Source organism: Pimephales promelas, chromosome 23, assembly GCF_988280905.1.
Source record: "Pimephales promelas chromosome 23, fPimPro1.hap1.1, whole genome shotgun sequence".
Classification (NCBI taxonomy): domain Eukaryota; kingdom Metazoa; phylum Chordata; class Actinopteri; order Cypriniformes; family Leuciscidae; genus Pimephales; species Pimephales promelas.
This window is the reverse complement of record NC_142791.1, coordinates 12,739,275-12,756,335: the sequence shown is the minus strand read 5'-3', so window position 1 is coordinate 12,756,335 and position 17,061 is coordinate 12,739,275. Positions and strand designations below refer to the sequence as shown.

The following is a 17,061-nucleotide window of genomic DNA, read 5'->3' as shown; positions in this document are numbered from 1 at the left end:
AGCATGTTCTGATGACGCAAACACTAAAATGCGATGGACATGTGCCCTTGAGCTGCTCATGTTGTCAAAAAAGTGAGTGTACTGCAAGCCATGCCTGCTAGGACACATTTTTCTACGTGAGGAATGTAAGTGTGTGAATTACAACTGTATTGTTTATCACGCTAAATGGCTTAATATAGTTTGTAGCGACATGTGGGGTTGATTTCTGCACTGCTCATAATGTAGCTGGTAGCATCATGGCTCTGTTGTGTTTCACTTCAGTCCCCGTCAGTTGTCAGATGCTGGAGTACATTTGTCATGTAACTTACTGCAGTCTGTGGTAATGCACACTTGCGTTAAAAATCAACAGTTTGTCTGTGCTGGAAAAAATAATGGAAAATTCTTGTTCCTTGGGTAATGATTGGAAACGTTGTTATTAATGACAGACAGGGCATAAATAAATGGAAGGCAAAGTAAAGCATGTGTTGTTTTTAGTTTCAGAATATTATATTCATATATCATTGGTAAAAGGTTTTAGGTTGCCCTACCAGATTTATTTAACTTTTACAAACAGTGTCTTCTGTTCTTTAAATGTTCCCTTTTAAGCAATTTCCTCTCATATATGATGTAGCCTATCAAATTATAAATGACTCATTTCTCATCACCATGCAAAATATAAAATCATATTTAATTAGCTAGATATTTGATATAGGAAAATAAACTTATGGAACTGTGTATACAAATAAATGCATTTTGTATTTGTTTTGATCATAACATTTATTAAATTAACACTCTTCATCCAGTTTTATAGAGTATATATATAAATATATATAAAAGGCATATATCATGTCATGATTTATTCGTCAACATTGGAAGTGGATGAAAAAAGTTAATCAAACTTGTCCTAAGACAAGAACGGGTATTGTTCAAAATTGTAACTTTGACGAAAGGTTTTGATCCACTTCAAATGTTGACTACTGTATTATAAATATACAAATATATGTTATATATAATATATAGTTTATTTTTTATTAACAAAATATATTTCTTTTTTTTAAAAAAAGAAAAGAATATCAAATACATTAAAATGCAGTTCATAAATACAATGACTTGAATAAACCTTACATGATAAATTTGTTTTTAATTTTTAATTATAATTTATATTGATATTTTTAGAACGTGAATGCATCATGCTATATCATAATTAAAAGAATTCCTTTTGTAATATTTTTGTAATTTTTGCAGGAACTGTATTTCAAGGCTTTTTAAAGGCAATCAAAAAGAAACATCTTTATTCACCCACAATTATTCACATTCATTTTGTCCATTGAACACACTACTAGGAGATGTTTAGCAGAATGTTCTTGCTGCTCTTCTTAATACAATACAAGTGAATGGTGACCTCAGGTGGTTAAAGGGATACTTCGCTAAAAAAAAAAAAATTCTGTCATCAACCTCATTGCTTTTAAACCTGTATAAATTTCTTTTGTCTGTGGGACATAAAATAAGATTATTGAATTTTTTGAAGTCAGTAGGCTCATACATATTGGCTCTACGTACAACGACTCGCCGTAACTCGCTGCTTAGTATGATGCATCGCTAAAGAAATCAAGCTAGTCACTAGACTCACTACTGCTGAGTTTGTAGTAACTTTGTAGACCCTTTTCATTCTCAAACAGCAACATTACACACTAAAAAAGATGAACATGTAAAGAAGCATAATAAGATCTGTTTAACAACCCATGGTTACTATTAATTTAATTTGTATGGAAAAGAGCATCATGATTATCTTGCTAAAAATCTCTTATGTGTTCAATGGACAAAATGGGGAGCTATGCCTTTAAATTAAAAATCCATGAAATAGGCTACAGTTGCTTTTATCAATTTTGAGCCACACTCTTATTTACGCTGGTGTGAAAGCAGTGGCCAATACATCATGAAATCCAACCACGGGTTTACATAACACAACCAATATGCTACACTGTCTCAGTTTTTACAGTAAGGACTTTTTAACAGTTCACGCTGTAAACATTTCTTTCATGCGGTGAGCTCATGAGGGCATGCCAACCGCTGTCATTCCTACCGGTGTGAATCAAACGGTGGCACGCTGTAACCCACAGACCACCTGCGCAACAGTTTTCTGCTTGACGGCCCCTCTAAACCCTCCATCCACACCCCGTGGACCAAAACACCCGTGTCGGACAACTCCCATCTCCTAAGGACGACAAGAAGAGTCACGCTTTTCATTTTTTTTTTTTGAGCTACATCTAACCATAACAGCTGCGACTCCCATTGAACCTGCAACATGCATCATCAAGAGCTGATAAAAATCGCGGCTCGTGCGTGTGTGTGGCTGCTATCAGACCCGTGCCATCGAGTTATCTTTATCACAGCAACTGTAAAAACACACAGCCAAACCTTTTTTCATTTGCTCTCTTTTGGAGAAGCACAAGCCAGGCTGTATTTTGACTAGTGGGATGCCTCACGCTAGCCATAACAAAGAAGCACTGACGGAGGCGCAAGCAACCCGTGAGGTAGCTATAGCTCTTTCCCAGAGCACCTGCGCTGTTGTTACAGTCCACGCTGATAAACAACCTCCATTTGAAGATTTATGCTACCAAACAGTGGGAAATCAACACCAGCAACACGCACATTGCAGGACTCGGAGTCTCCACTAATGAGCTGATGAGTTGTATCAGATGTGTTGGATTAAGGAGACAGTGTTGGGGGACCTCCAGGACCAGGATTGAGGACCACTGCCCTAACCCTGAGAATTAAACTAAGCACTGTTTGTGCTACGGACATGAATGATACGGCAAATTGTGCCGCTTGAGGGGAGTTGTGCCATTACTTTACTAAGCCATCAGACTTACAATTTTCACCTGGCGAACTATAAACATGTTGGAAATTGTATAAACTTACATTGAAGGAAAGTCCTGAGACATATCAAGGGACTAAAATCATAGAAATTTGGGGGTAGATATATATATATATAATTTTATAGGCTATAGACCATTTTGCAAGATGTAAACAACACTGGTCCAGAAGCACTTCCTGTTTCAGTTTTTTAACTCTACATAAAAGCTGAGATAAAATACAACCAACAGAACATATAAAACTGAATAAAAAAGTTAAACAATCATCTTTAAGATGTTTTATTTACATGTGAAATAAAGAAAACAGTTACAAACTGAAACAGGAAGTGTTTCTGGACCAGTGTTGTTTACATCTTGCAAAATGGTCTATATATATTTGCAACTAAGAAACCACCCAGAAAGCCCTCACAACATGATGACGTTTGCACACACATTTCTTCTGAAAATGTAAAAACATAAGGTTTTAATTTTTCAAAGGATGGAATTCTTGAGGAAAAAAGTGAGTAATTTGGCATATTTATATTAATAATATAGTAATTTGGCATATTATTATTATTATTATAAGCAGTGAAGTGGTTACAATTTTATAAACATTTGAAAAAAGTTTTTGCCAAAATCAAATTTATGTGATAAAAAGGAAATTATATCACATAGACCGCTCCCGCAGACCCTTATAACTGTCTGACAAGGTCAGACAGATAAAATATCAGATAATTTGACATTTTTATGACAATACAAATACTAATATTAGTAATAAAATAAGATATATATATATATATATATATATATATATATATATATATATATATACTGTATATAAAGTTATATAATATAGGCCTAAATATGCAAGGTGAATATTGTAACTTTTTACTTTATCATTAACCCACATAAGTTTTTACGAGTCTTCTAATGAAATTAATGGGGGTTTTTTTCCAACTATATAAAACTAACATAAATACAACGAGTTAATTTTAACTTTGAACATGCATTTTAACTTAAAGGTATATAAGCCTGTTTCTTTTTTGGACACTGTTGATTTGTCATTTACCCACTTGCTGTTACATGTATTTTGTACTAAAATGACAATGACATTATATTAGAAACTATTGCAATGCCTTTTAGTTTGTTAGTGTCTGTTTTATGAAATTGGTGCGCTTCCCAGTCTCTATCTCTGCTGTGTTGTCTCTACTTTTACAATTTCTCAAAGGGACCGTTCACCCAAAAATGAAAATTCTGTCATCATTAACTCACCATCAAGTTGTTCCAAACCTGTATGAGTTTCTTTCATTGGCTAAACACAAAAGAAGATATTCTGAAGAATGTCGGTAACCAAGCAGTTGACGGACCCCATTGACTTCCATTGTATTTTTTCCCCATACTGTGGAAGTCAATGGGGTCAGTCAACTGCTTGGTTACCGACATTCTTCAGAATATCTTCTTTTGTGTTCAGCCGAAGAAAGAAACTCATACAGGTTTGGAACAACTTGATGGTGAGTAAATGATGACAGAATTTTCATTTTTGGGTGAACGGCCTCTTTAAAACCCTCCCTCTTCTAGCTTGTAGTATTGTAGATGATGTTTGAAGCTTTTGCTAACACTTGTGTTATTGCCTCGTTGGCTTGTTGTTTTCCACTTTTGTAAGTTGTTTAAAACCAGATAAAGCCTCTGTTAAATGAATTAAAATAAGTGTAATATAAGTGTCTCTGTACTGGACTTTTTTAGATTTTAGAGACGCCCCCTGGTGGCAATTTGAATTTTAGCCACTGGCCAATACGTTTTTTTTAACATATCTCAAAATCTGCATTTGATGTAAAGTTGCTCTAAATGTCCTTGCATTAAATCATTTTCTTTCCATGTTTTAGTATCGTTACCAAAGACATGGCATTGAGTCACCTGAACCTCCTGCGGCCAGTTTTGTGCAGATTTGTCCCTTCTGTTGTGAGGACCCCGCTGGTGACTTGCTCAAGAGTCCCCTTTCTGCCCTGTCCCGTGGTCCTGCCGAATTATGCCCGTCATTATGCCACAAAGAAGAGTAAAGGTGAGTGCAGGACTGCGGCTAGTACTCATCCCCCACAACAAAGAGCGTCCAGCATAGGGGTAGAAGTGGATGTTGTATTTGTTTTCCAAAGCAGTGCTTGTTTAGCTTCACTCAAGTGGGCTTTGAGCCCATATAAAGGGAGGAGAAATCCCCTGTTTTCCCTCTCTGACCTCCAAATCCTGCTTTCATTTGTAATTGCTGAAACAATCAGCCAGCATGCTGGTCACAATCTTTCATTTCTATCTCCAGCTTTTCTTTTGAAGGCACCAGTGATGAAGACGTTAATGTTTCTTTCTTCTTTGTTGCTTTTTTATATGTTAGCAAAGGCAAAAGGGCAGACGGCTAAAGTGAACATCAAGGCGGCATTGGTGGATGATATTATTAACCTGGAGGATGTGAAGGAAGATATGGCTGCTGTCCTGACTACCCTGAAAGAGGATTTCAGCCGCAACCTCAGCATTCGCACATCACCAGGTCAGGACCTAGCAGGACACTGACACGCAAGGCAACTCTGTCCCTTTAACCCTATGCTGTGATGCTTGACTCGTTTGCCCCTGCTGGTGGATGTTATTACTACACCACCTGACTGTATCTTTGATCACTGAAAGCCATTAAAAAAATCTGAAATGTTCCTATTCTTACAATTCCATTAAAATCATGCATATTTCATTATATTATAGTAGATGTGTTATAAGTGTTCAGTTATATTTTGGAGAGCGCTGAACTGGAATTGGCAGGACTTCACAGAATTTGAATTAGAAAGACCGTGGAATTGACTAAACTGCAACTAATTCTACACTTTCACACAGCACAGGAATTACATAATAAATTTTGACTAATTTATTCACTTATATGTAGAATACATAAAACATGAAAACAGATTTTAAATTAGTTTAAAGCATTTCATCATATTTCATTTAATTTCATTTCAAAGTTTGAGTCTATTCATTATTTAATTTATTAATTTGATGTACGATCATTTATGTTGACACGTTTATGGCTAATTTATGCTTAAAATAATACATGTATTATTTTTATAGTGCAGTTATACCATATTTGGGGTATTTTATTCAACTTCCTTAAATTTAAAGTGCAATACCGTCACCGCAATTTAAATTCAGTTGAGATGGGAAAGAAACAATTGGTAGCACTTTAGTTTAGAGTCCAATTCTCAATATTAACTACTCGCTTATTAGCATGCATATAACTAGGATATTGGCTGTTTATTAGTACTTATAAAGGATGTATTAATGCCTTATTTTGCATGACCATATTCTACATCCCTAAATCCTACCTAGTATCTAAACTACCTTAAGACTACCTTAAGAGTTTGAGGCAAAAGTCATAGTTTAAAGTTAGTTAATAGTGAGAATTGGACCCTAAACTAAAGGTTTAATATGTGAAATACCACTTTGAGACTTCATTTTTTTTAAATAACAAAGCAAACAAACAATTTAATCAGAGTTTTGAATCAGACCGTCTAAATTAATTCACAGAAATATGACTTCTGAAGCCATAAGAAGCTTTATTCACTGAGAATCTTCCCCCAGACGATCACATTTTCGTACATCCATCGTTTTGGATATAACTTGTGCATCACGATCAGTTATAAAACACAAGATCCTTTGGTGTTTGGTGTCATTGACTTTACCCCACGTCATCTACATCAGGGCTCTTCAACTCCAGTGTTCTGCAGACTAATGTAACTAGAACTACTTGTTTGTATTTTGCAATTTGAACACCTTTATTAGCTTTTCCATGTGTTTTGGTTAGGGGTTAGAGCCAAACTCAAAAGGACACTGGCCCTTCAGGACTTGAGTTTAAGAACCCTGATCAACCTTGTCAGTGTCACTGAGGTTACACAAGGCTAAGAGAGTATTGTGTAACCTCGTCCTCCCATGAGAATCAATGCAAAGCGATCCACCTTTGCACATGTTCTGGAATTGACCATTGTTCCACAAGGTGGGGTCACACTGTTTGCAATCCTACTTCCTGAAGTACATCCAGGTCGACCCCGTTCACTCCAGCCCAATCCCTGAAGACCCAAAATTTGGGCATTTGGGAATTGTGGTTGTGGAGTCCAAGCTCTTCGCTTTCACCTCCTGACCTTTCCCAGTCCTCTCCTCTTTTCTCCTTGATCCCGCTTGGACTTGGTTCCATGGAACAAACATGGAAAGTCAGTGAGATGGCATGACGTTCTTTTAAGCAAATCATCAAATCATCTGGATTGAATTAAGTAGCGAGTTTATTATGAGGGACAGGAGAATCACCTTGGCTGAGGGAAGGAGATTGCGGAGTGCAGGATTAATGTGGTGACCCGGCGTCTGGGCACAATATACGAGGATTAGGACCTGTCGGTCTGTCATCTGTAGGATAGACCGCTTGTGCTCGGATCTCCGCAAATGTACATTCTCTTGTTCCAGATAAATCTACTGTCAGAGGACATTGCTTCACAAAAGCCTTTGTATTTTCCAAACACCTCATCTCAAGGACAGGAGTTTGGTGGTTTCAGCAAAAGGCTCAAACAGCCATCAAATGATGGTTCTTCAACAAGCAAATAAATCAAACATCAAGCCAGTTTGCTTCTGAATATTGTCTAACCCATTGGCTCTTGAAACGGAGAGGGCAACAATTGGTACCATGACCAGGAAGAGCCCATTTGGCTAATAACTTCCCTGTTAATCTTCAAGGTTTTTTAGTGGAGGAAACAGCAAAATGTTCCATGGAAGCGTTAGCAGATGTGAACGCTTCCAGGTAGCACACACACACACACACACACAATCTGAGGTGTGTTCCAGGGCCAAATCTCTCCATAACTTTGCTCATGACAAGATAATGGTCGAAGTTTGGTCAAAGTCACATATGCACTATTGAACCCATCTGAAATTGGAATGAAGCTGCTTTTCAAGGTTCGCAAAGTATGATCTTTTTAGATGTTACTGTTCAACAAGCTGACAAAATGGTACATATATGGAGAATTTGAAGTTCTGAAGTGTTTTCTTTGAGCAGAAAGACACATGCAGGTTCTTTTATGAAAGATGATCAAAGTGCAGTGCAGTGTGTCTCAGCTGTTCTCCAGGCTCTCATAAGTGTGGGATAAAGTAAGGTATGACCGGGGATAAAGGGCGGGAGAAAGAAACATAGCTGTGTGAGGTTAGACAGATGAGGGAATGAGACATGCTGGTGAAATGCTCTGGTTTTCTGTCTGGAGTGAAAGCTTTCATCCCTCAAGGAGAGCGAGACGTGTCGTCACAACAGTCATCCGAAGGTGCCTCTTCTTTTTTTGAGACGGGTTGGGAAAGGATACAGAGTGCAGGCAAATGTCTAGTTGACAGACAAAATTATGTATTCCATTGTTTTTCTTGAAGGGATAGAACATTTTAAATCTCAAATCTGTATATTTTGTTGACACATTTTCAGTTTTTTTATCTACAATGGGAAAGTGTTGGTTTGGGCCTCAATTATTTTAATTGTATAGACAAAAGCATGTTTTTCAGTTCAGAAACACATTTCCTGGGAGTTGAACCCATGAACTTGGTGTTGCAAGACGTTTCGTTGGTTACTTGCTTTCCATTTTTGTCGTGACTCACTAGATCATTGCTCCAGTATCTCATGGCAAGTAACTGTATATCAAACATCACATCTTCTCTGACTGGTTGTGATTGATGTGGATCCGTTTTGCTTTCATTGAGAACAGAAAAATAAATTTTCCAATTACATCTACAAGGAAGTATGTGTTGTGATTCTTTACGATGTTTTAACTGGCGTTTTGCTTTGTGTTTTTCTTTGTATTTTCAGTGGCAAATTGTTGAATAGCTCGCTGAATAATTGTGGAGAAAACCACTGGTTAACAAAGGATTGTGTTGTTATGTGTTGTCAGGTGCGCTGGACCACATTATAGTCACCACAAAGGATGGCAAATTTCCCCTCAACCAGCTGGGCCAGATATCCATGAAGTCTCCTCAGCTACTTGTGGTCAACATGACTGGCTTCCCAGAGGTATGTAACCAAACTACAGATAGCTTCCTAGCAGAACTTCTCATTTCACACTGCTGCATGCAAAGCACACACACACCAAAAACACACTCTTTCTCCTACTGAAACCTGAGTGTGATGGACTCTTTCCAGCCTGGTTTCAGAGAAATTGATTGATTGTTGGGGGAAGCCCTTTGTTCTTGGAGAACGATTGAAACGTAGGCCAAGAGTCTGTGGTTAGCTGTCAGGCCAGGAAATGACCGCAAAGTGCCCTCTGGAACTCAGACCTGAGCTAATGTGTGATATCTCTCTCTCTTTTCTGTGTCTTTTTGCCTCTCCACACACATTGAGACGCTGTCTTTCTGTTTTTCCTCCTCCCATCACCATACTCTCTGCTGATATATTTGAGTTTTTTCTGCCTGATGTTCAGATAACCCTAATGAGATTAATGCTTTCTCCTCTTGGCCTATGTCCACTCAATACCAAAGGCTCTGGTTTCCTGGTGATTCTAAAACCCACCAATCTACCTTTGTCATCCATCCTGAGACTTCAAGCCAAAAAAAACATGTAAGGGATAATGTAAAGTCAGCCGGCCATTACTACAAAGTACACCTTGATAGGATGATCAAAACCAAAGCAGTGGGGTGTTGCACCCTGAGGGTTATAAATAGATATTTATTTATATATTGATTGATTATCTCATTTAATTCTTCTGTTATTAGTCCATTACAGCACTCCATGAATATTGCTATGTTAATTAATTGCAACACATTGCATTTGTTGTCATGAAACGAGTGAAATATTCAGTTACTGTAAGTAGTCTTTATACAAAAATATTTCATTGCTGAATTCTGCAATTGTCCATCTAATCAGAAATAGGACTAAATTTAACCGATATAATTATTAACCCTTTGCAAATGGATTTGCCTCTTCATCATAATACTAAAAAAAGACCCTGCACAGTATTAAGGGGTCGGTTTTCATGCTCAGAAGACCATAATGCCAGATGCGGCTGTTTAGGGTGTCAGGAAAAACTGGCCATTACCTAACAGGCCTGCAAAAAACAACACAGAGGTGACTGGCCCGGCCCGAAAGCAAACAGCTTCATGATTGTTCTAATCCATTACACACTCTTTGAGAAGACGCCGTTGTTTTCCATTCATTCATTAGAGGGCCGGAGAAGGTCCAGGCTGGTTGAGAAACCCCAGTGGCTGTTGTGTGTTGTGGTGCAGACAGCAGTCATTAGCTTTCGATCTCTGTGTGCCTGTGTGGGATCCAGAATCATTAAGAAAGCAGCCTTTTGTTTTTTTGTTTTTTTTTGCCCATGGTTTCTCAAGCTGATGTTGAACCCTCTTGTTGTTGTTTTTTTATATCACAAGTATAGAGGGTAACTGGGCTTTTTTTTAAAACTTCCTAACCAGAACAATACTGGGTTTACCGTAAAATTCTAAACCACCAGAGGAATCACACGCATACAATGGCTGAGTCACTGAGTCAGACCTCACAAGAAAGGCATTTAACATGAGAGGAGTGCGTGTACAGCTTTCTTTAAAGTGTGTGTGTGTGTGTGTGTGTGTGTGTGTGTGTAAAAAGGTCAAATGTCATGCTGATTATAGTTCCAACATGCTTTGATCTGATCAGATGTATCAAGTGTGAATGGTAAAAAAATCAAATCTGTTTTGAGCTACATGTATGGAAGCTTGTTTCCGCCATTAAAAAAATAAATAAATAAATGCGACTTTTTATTTCACAATTGCTACATGCGTTCCAAGGCTACAATTGCGAGATATGAAGTCAGAATTGTGAGAAATAGTCGCAATTGTGAGATGTAAAGTAAAAAAAAAGACAGAATTGAGACTTTTTATCTCACAATTCTGACTTCTGACGAGTTTACATCTCGTAATTCTGACATTTTTTTTTTGCAATTCTGACATATTTTCTCAGAATTGTGAGATATAAACTACCTTTTTTTCCTCTCAGAATAGTTTATATCTCACAATTCTGACTTTACAACACGCAATTTCGACTTTATATCAATCAATTCTGACTTTATATCATGCATTTCTGACTTTATAACACACAGTTGCAACTTTATATCAATCAATTTTGACTTAATATCTTGCAATTCTGACTTTATAAAATGCAATTTCGATTTTATATCAATCAATTCTGGCTTTATATCTCGCAATTCTGACTTTATATCTAGCAATTGTGAGAAATAAAGTCAGAATTGCAAGATGTGAACTCGCAATTGTGAGAAAAAAAAATTCAGAATTGTGCGATAAAAAGTCGCAATTACCTTTGTTTTTCATTCTGTGGCGGAAACAAGCTTCCATAACATGTGGTTTGAAATTCGTTTCAAAATCACATTTCTGTAAATCCGCTTAGTTTAGCACGTGGCTACACATTGTCATATTGTAAACAAGACAACATACCGCATACCAAAATATTAAGGAAAACGAAAGACACACAAATCGGATCTGAACAGTTGCGAAACTCAATGTGGACAGTCAATAATTCAGATCAGATTTCAATCGGATACACAAATAATTGGATATAGACTCTGTGTGAACGTAGCCTAACAATATGATATCTGATGAACGTGCATAAAGATGCACAGAAAGTTTGCAGGCCAAATTAAGCATTTTAGTTATTTATATATATTTCAATCATATATGCAGTACACTAGTATTCCAAACAGTTTGTATCCTTATCCGTGAAACTTGGAGGCCCCCATGATGTATACTAGACTGCCTGCACACAAGTTCAGACTGTAATCTCAAGCTAGTCTGGCCACAGGAGTTGTAATAGGTTATGAGGTGAACAGGCAGAAACAAGGTCACATGGGTCAATGCCCTGCACTGCAACCTCTCAGCTCCATCCCACGGGATCTGGGGCTGACAGCGCCCCGCGGCACTTCCTACACCACACACCCCTCTCTCTGGAGCTCCATCATGGAGAGATGATGCCCAGCTCCTTCTGGATCAAAGGACCCGAAGTCGGGGGACTCCACTGATCTGGAAGGGGCTGGTCTAGTGAGATATGAGGGCTGGAGAGGTGCAAAGGGTGCATGAAGGTTTGCAGCAGGTACCGCAAGCCCAGCTGGCTGTCATTAACTCTGATGTGTGTGTTTGTGCGACGTGTCCTCAGGCCACGGCAGCCGTCACTCGGGCCTTGCAAGACAGCAGCATGGGACTCAACCCAGACGTGGAGGGCACCATCATCAGGGTGCCTGTTCCAATGTGAGTGTTTTACCGCCCTGGGCCTGAATCCTCATGACCACTCTCACCTTTCCTTTTAACATCACTTTCTACAAGCTATGTTTGATTTCTCTTCAGTTCATCTGTGCAATGCTATTTTCCCAATGCTAATGTCTTTTGTCTTTTTAACTTAAGGCAACCTTCACAATTGCTACGATTTTAGAGGTGTTTTGCACACTTTTTTAGTTGACCAGACTGGGAGATCATCTAGACCTAGGGATGCACCATATCGGTATCGGCCTTAATGTTATCGTTATCGGCCCGATCAGAAACTCCGGCCGATATATTAAGGCCGATAAATACTGGATTATTTCCTTCAGCTGAGACTTTTCAGATGCACACTGTTCAACATGATGGTTTGCATGTCTGTCATTAGAGATAAAGAGAACATAATTCGGTGTTTGGGACATGGCTTTTAATGGTGAGACTTTTGTTATTTGTAAATAGTCTCTCTTAAACTATGTAGAAATTTAGTTAGTTAGTTTTATCTGCCTATATATCGCTTATCGGCTTTCACTTGGGACAGTAAAAAATCCCTAGCAACAATCACCTCGCACAGTAACGTCCTAACAATCACCCAAAAATACCTTATCAACTGCAAGGAACTCCTTAGTATGTAACCACCCAGAACACTCTAGCAAGGGTTGCTTGCTTTTCTTCGTTCTTTCATTTCAACCATATTCTGTTCTTGTAAATCGGAAATATGTATTCAAAATGTATCTGTTGTCTGTTCTGTTAGAGATTAAGATAACTTTGTATGGCTATTTTTCACGTTTTCCCTTCTGTGCTTCATACACTTTCTATTATATTTGATACAAAGAAGAAAACTCAGTGGTCTTCAATCTCTGACCGCCGCTCCTCTTCCCTGCCAAGCCAAATAGTCTCACCGCACGGCCTTCATTCTACAAACCACAAAACTCTTTGATTACGACGCCGCGCTGCAGCTACAGCAGCAGGTGCTTGTCTGGCAGTGCGCATGAAGGGGCCGAACGTCTCGCCCCTAATCAGCGCAGCCTCGTCGCATGCATTTGCATTTCTAAAGAGAGCGGCAGGCTTGATTGGCTCGGAATCAGTAATTATGAACATTGTTTGCAGTAAACAGACAGTACTCTTGGACTGTTTGCAAATGGCTGGCAGCAAAATGCCAATTATAAGATGGGGAAACTTCTACACCTACATCAAAATTTGGGCAAGAATAACAGTTTGTTGATTGTGAAACTTTAGTTTCAGAGTATAGTTGTTTCTGGCTTAAGAATGCATCATAAAAACATTGGCTGTCATAAGCGTCATATTATCAAAGTCTTTATAACATAGTCTGGACAATCAGATATTCTCTCACCTAAAAATATAAGTCTGCAAGACTTTTTTTCAGGAAATGATTATGATCTAAAATGAGTCATGTACTGAGTTGGTTTAACCATATATTTGTCTGGCAGGGTGACGCGAGAACACCGGGAGAATCTGGTGAAACTGGCGAAGCAGTTTAGTAACAAGGCCAAGGACTTGTTGAGGAGAGTACGGTCCAACACCATCAGTCAACTAAAGAAGTCCAAAGAGGGCGTCTCCGATGATACGATTCACTTGATCGAAAAACAGGTCATACAAATGAGGATCAATAGAAAACAAATTGTTTGGATTTATCAGTTGGAGTAGTGAAGCAGTATTTTGAAAGTGTTGTAGAATAACAACAGAATTACAGAAATTCAATATACACTCACCTAAAGGATTATTAGGAACACCATACTAATTCTTTAGAGGGTGTTTGACCCCCTTTCACCTTCGTTGCATTGATTCAACAAGTACTGAAAGCATATTAGTAATGTTGGCCCATATTGGTAGGGTAGCATCTTGCAGTTGATGGAGATTTGTGGGATGCACATCCAGGGCACGAAGCTCCCGTTCCAGAACATCCCAAAGATGCTCTATTGGGTTGAGATCTGGTGACTGTGGGGGGCATTTTAGTACAGTGAACTCATTGTCGTGTTCAAGAAACCAATTTGAAATGATTTCAAGCTTTGTGACATGGTGCATTATCCTGCTGGAAGTAGCCATCAGAGGATGGGTACATGGTGGCCATAAAGGGATGGACATGGTCAGAAACAATGCTCAGTTAGGCCGTGGCATTTAAACGATGCCCAATTGGCACTAAGGGGGCTAAATTGTGCCAAGAAAACATCCCCCACACCATTACACCACCACCACCAGCCTGCACAGTGGTAACAAGACATGATGGATCCATGTTCTCATTCTGTTTACACCAAATTCTGACTCAAGTTCTCAACAGAAATCGAGACTCATCAGACCAGGCAACATTTTTTCCAGTCTTTCCAATTTTGGTGAGCTCTTGCTCCTATTTGTAGTGGAGATCCATTCTTTGTAAAACCTAGAAATGGATGCGTGTGAAAATCCCAGTAACTGAGCAGATTGTGAAATACTCAGACCGGCTGGCTCCAACAACCATGCCAAGCTCAAAATTGCTTAAATCCCCTTTCTTTCCCATTCTGACATTCAGTTTGGAGTTCAGGAGATTGTCTTGACCAGGAACACACCCCTAAATGCATTGAAGCAACTGCCATGTGACTGGTTGATTAGATTAGATAGAATTGCATTAATGAGAAATTGAACAGGTGTTCCTAATAATCCTTTAGGTGAGTGTAGATACCACTGTTTAATAAATAAATATAATTATAAATTGTGTATTATTATTAATAGTAGTAGAAGTAGTATAATTTATTTTTAATAAATCAGTAATCAGTTTATTATTAATAAATAAATATTATTTGAAAGAACTGTTGTGGAACAACAAAATGACAGAAATTCAATAAAGACACCAGTCTTTATATTTTATACATAAATAAATTATTAGTAGTAGTAGCAGTAGTAGTAAAAAAAATAAAAATAAATGTTTCTTATTATTTATTTATTAATGAATAAATAAATATTAATTAGAAAGTGCTGTTGTTCAACAACAAAATGACAGACATTCAATAAAAACACCAGTGTTTAATCATTAAATGTTAATTATAAATTAGTAGTAATAGCAGTAGTATCAGCAATAGTGGTAGTAATCATTCTAATAATAATAATAAATAAAAGTAATATCATATTTTTTTATTTATAAAAGATTAATATGTATTATTATTATTAGTAGTAGTAGTAGTAGAAGTAGCAGTATTATTCATAATAAATTACATAACTAATAATTGTTTTTATTACTTAATAGTGCTGTCAAATCGATTAATCGCTTCTAACATTAAAGTTTGTAAATATATATTGTATGTGTGTATGTATACATACATACACACACACAAACATATTTACACACTTTAATTATAAAGTGTTATCGTGGATTAGAACCTGTAACCTCTGACACGCTTGAGAAAACATACGTCCATGTGTAACGCACCGCATTTAACGTCCAGTAACGTTAACGCATTGTAATGACGGGATAAGTAATTAGTTAGATTACCCCATTACTGAAAAAAATAACGTTGTTACCCATCACCGTTATTTTAAACGGCGTTATTCCAAACACTGATAGTAGTAGTAGTAGCAGTAATGATAATAAAATATTAATAATAATTAGTTTTATAACAAATAAATCACAACCCAAAAGCTATTTTTTGCAGTTATGTGAATGTGTGACTATTATAAAGTACGTATAACTATTCACAATATGAATTTGTTCTGTCCCATATCACCAGGTTCAACAAATGGCAGACAGTTACGCAGCAGACATCGACAAACAACTGGCCACTAAAACCAAGGAGTTGCTTGGATGACAACAAGGCCTTCCAAGTCTCGCTAACATCAAGACAAAGTCAGTTACTGGAACAAAAATCTCCCAAACAGAAAACCAGTTAATGATGGTGGTGATGGAAGCGCTGAAGGTGGTGTTTTGGACGGTGTTTGGGTGTTTTTCTCGTGCATAAACAAATGTTGGCGTGGCACGCCAGTGGCTTATGGTGCTCCTTGTGTTCACATATCCAAACAAACAAACGGAGGACAAATGAAGTTTTAATGTGATTTGGGGTACTCCTCCTAATCAAAGAAATGCCACAAACGGGGTGTTTATGTAAAAAGCACCGCACTGAATGTAAACTCTGTGTTCTTCACAGGACGGTGAAAGTCACACAAGGTGGAGAACGAGTGCACACGGCAACACGCTGCCAACATTTGTTTCACATTCACTATTGCAGCCACCAAGCTAAAAATAGTCATTATTTTCATCTATATAATCAGATCTAGCCATGTAAACTGAATAAAATACATTGGTTAATATTATAGTAATAATACAGCCCACTCTGTTTTGTGTGTGTGTGTGTGTTTTGAATATTTCTGCATCTGCTGTTTTTGTTTATCAATGTTGAAATGTAATGACTAAGATTATTTTACGATGGCAATTTACAAATATACCTTATTTTACCACAACAATTCAATTGCCCACTACAATTAACCTTTTATGCGATGAAAGATCCTTCATGGAATCATAGATGCCAATAAAGAAACTTTATTCTTTTTCCAGACTTCGTATAACTTCAGCATCTTTCTGAATTGTAACAGTTTAAAGTCACCATGAAATCAAAATGGACAATTCTTATTTTATGGAATTATTATGGAATAATGCCGTGTTTATTATAAATGACTGAATAATTTTTCTTGAATTCACACTACGGCGTACCTTCGACGCAGAAGTATAAATTGGCCTTTAAATCTGATGGTGTTTACCGGCATGAGGGAGGGGCAACCTGTCACTCACATGAGATCCACCAATAGCAAACTGCAGCCATCCAATCAATTCCCCATAGACAAAATCAAATCCCACCCTACATTTATTCTTGTTCATGAAGCCGTTTCACTCGGATATACTGCTCAATAGGGAATAAAAGACTGTTGCAACCACGCCAACTTTAAAATGAACCTAAACCATAAA

The 17,061-nt window shown here is 37.6% G+C and overlaps 1 protein-coding gene across 2 annotated transcripts; it reads left to right on the top strand.

Annotated features, from left to right (window-relative positions):
• Positions 1 to 2: 2 nt before the first annotated feature.
• On the top strand, positions 3 to 16,654 carry mrrf (mitochondrial ribosome recycling factor). 2 transcript variants are annotated; one of them, XM_039675519.2, is made up of 7 exons: positions 3 to 125; positions 4,718 to 4,893; positions 5,215 to 5,367; positions 8,774 to 8,892; positions 12,019 to 12,110; positions 13,565 to 13,724; positions 15,833 to 16,654. In XM_039675519.2, the coding sequence occupies exons 2-7, from the start codon at positions 4,734 to 4,736 to the stop codon at positions 15,908 to 15,910; spliced, it is 762 nt and encodes a 253-aa protein (XP_039531453.1). In that variant the 5' UTR covers positions 3 to 125; positions 4,718 to 4,733; the 3' UTR covers positions 15,911 to 16,654. The 2 variants fall into 2 exon arrangements, with proteins under 2 accessions (XP_039531453.1, XP_039531452.2); XM_039675518.2 differs by having other exon boundaries at positions 34 to 72.
• The last annotated feature ends 407 nt before the right edge of the window (positions 16,655 to 17,061 follow it).